Here is a 1,992-nt window from a genome sequence, read left to right as displayed (position 1 = left end):
TACGGAGTAACCACTAGGCACCATGAATATTAATCACCTCATTAACTCAACAATCCCTATGAGGTCGGTACTACAGCCATCATTCCCACTTCACAGACAGGAAAGGGCCCAACCCCACAAAATCAATGGCCAGTGACAGCAGTGTTAACAAGGACAAAATCCGTATTCAGGGTCCGGGCCCATCTGATGGTCAATCCCAGGCTCCGGCCCAGAGCCATCTACCTCCCACGGGGTGGAGCGGCACGGAAGAAAGAGAGATCGCCATTACATGGCCTTCAACTTCTCCCCCTGTACCTTCGTGTGGGGTGCCTGGGTGATGAAGTGGACAGGCACCCAGTCCAGCACATCCTGGGCCTGAGAATTTCCAAAAGAGGCCACATAATCTGGGAAGCCCTGACCCTTCAGCAGGCTCTTCACCTTCTCCACGACAAGTGGACACGTGATAGTGCTGGTCAGTCTTTGGAGAAGGAAAAAGAAGTCAATCAAATGAGGCTGTTGTTCACACCAGCATTTTTCACAGGCTCAACAACACACATGCTCTCTGTGGTTTATTTTCTCACTCTCCAAAAGGGGATTGTTTGAAAGAAGCCAAACTGTTTCTAACTTTAAAAAATAGTCATTGGCCAAGGAGATGCATACAAAACAATGTTTCTCAAACTGTGTCCCATCAAGTGGCTCTGTACCAGAAAGGTTCCATGGCCAAAGGTTTGAGAACTATTGCATACCCATGTCCCTTCTGAAGTACACTGGCATATTAAAGGCTCTGAGAAGTCCTACAGTAGGAACATGTTTTTAACTTTAATTGGTATTTCCCAAACATATTGAATCATAGACCTAACCCTACTGACATCTTGTGGAAATGTATTCTGAACCCCCCTTTCACAAATGCTGGTCTAAAATGATCAGAACTAATAACGTAAGCTCTGGCTAGGGAGCATAGTGGTTAGAGCGCCATCACAGGTTCAATTCCCGGTCAAAGGCACCTACCTGGGTTGCAGGTTTGTTCCATGGCCCCAGGGCATGTGCAGGAGGCAACCAATTGATGTTTCCCTCTCTATTTCTCTCTCCCTCAGCACCCCCCCCCCACTCTCTCTAAAAATGAATGGAAAAATATCCTTGGTGAGGATTAACAACAACAAAACAGAACTAATAATGTAAAAATGTAAATGGCGCATACTAGTCTAACCAAAATAAGGACAAAATTACCCTGGGGAGTTACAGGGTCAGAAGGGAGTGGATGGTGGGGTAGGGGGTGAAAGGGAATAGAGCCAGATTTTCATCTTCCATAGTGGGAACTCAAGAAATAATCTATAAAACTAAAATATCAAGAAATAGCGTTACATGCAGGCCATTTAAAGATTTGAAGGTAAATTTCAAAAAAATCAGCTATAAGAGTTACTACCTATGGGGTGGGGCAGGTGAGGGTAAGAACTGCTATTTTAGACTAAGCCATGCAGAGCCATTTGACATTTTACAGCAGACGCATGTTTGATAATAAAAAGGTAAATTAAAAGCAGTGCACACTCAGGCTTCCTCTCACCGGGCTTGCTATGTTGTGTGCAGTATATTAAAATGCAGACCTATAGCAAGGACTTCTAGGGGAAGTATTTTTGCTGTGAACTCAAGTGCTATGCAACCTTAAAAACAAAACATACAAAGCCTTGAGGTTTTTACTCCACTCTATTTGATTTTAAAAATGGCCGAAACCAGTTTGGCTCAGTGGATAGAGCGTCGGCCTGTGGACTGAAGGGTCCCAGGTTCGATTCCGATCGAGGGCATGTACCTGGGTTGTGGGCACATCCCCAGTGGGGGATGTGCAGGAGGCGGCTGATCGATGTTTCTCTCTCATCGATGTTTCTGACTCTCTATCTCTCTCCCTTCCTCTCTGTAAAAAAAAATATATATATATATATTTTTTAAAATGGTTGTAATAGTTTTACTTTGAACCATGACACATGGCTTATGGGTCTAAGATTTAAAATAAAAAAATTG

The 1,992-nt window shown here is 43.9% G+C and overlaps 1 protein-coding gene across 1 annotated transcript in view; it reads right to left on the bottom strand.

Moving 5' to 3' along the window:
- Positions 1-1,992, bottom strand: part of TCTN1 (tectonic family member 1) — a 26,356-nt gene that overhangs the window by 3,805 nt on the left and 20,559 nt on the right. The window contains exon 12 of the mRNA XM_015567270.1: positions 295-457. Within this exon, the coding sequence (XP_015422756.1) occupies positions 295-457 (163 nt within the window). The remainder of the gene's footprint in view (positions 1-294; positions 458-1,992) is intronic.

Source organism: Myotis davidii, unplaced genomic scaffold (assembly GCF_000327345.1).
Source record: "Myotis davidii unplaced genomic scaffold, ASM32734v1 scaffold223, whole genome shotgun sequence".
Taxonomy (NCBI): Eukaryota; Metazoa; Chordata; class Mammalia; order Chiroptera; family Vespertilionidae; genus Myotis; species Myotis davidii.
This window is presented reverse-complemented; position numbering and strand designations above follow the sequence as displayed.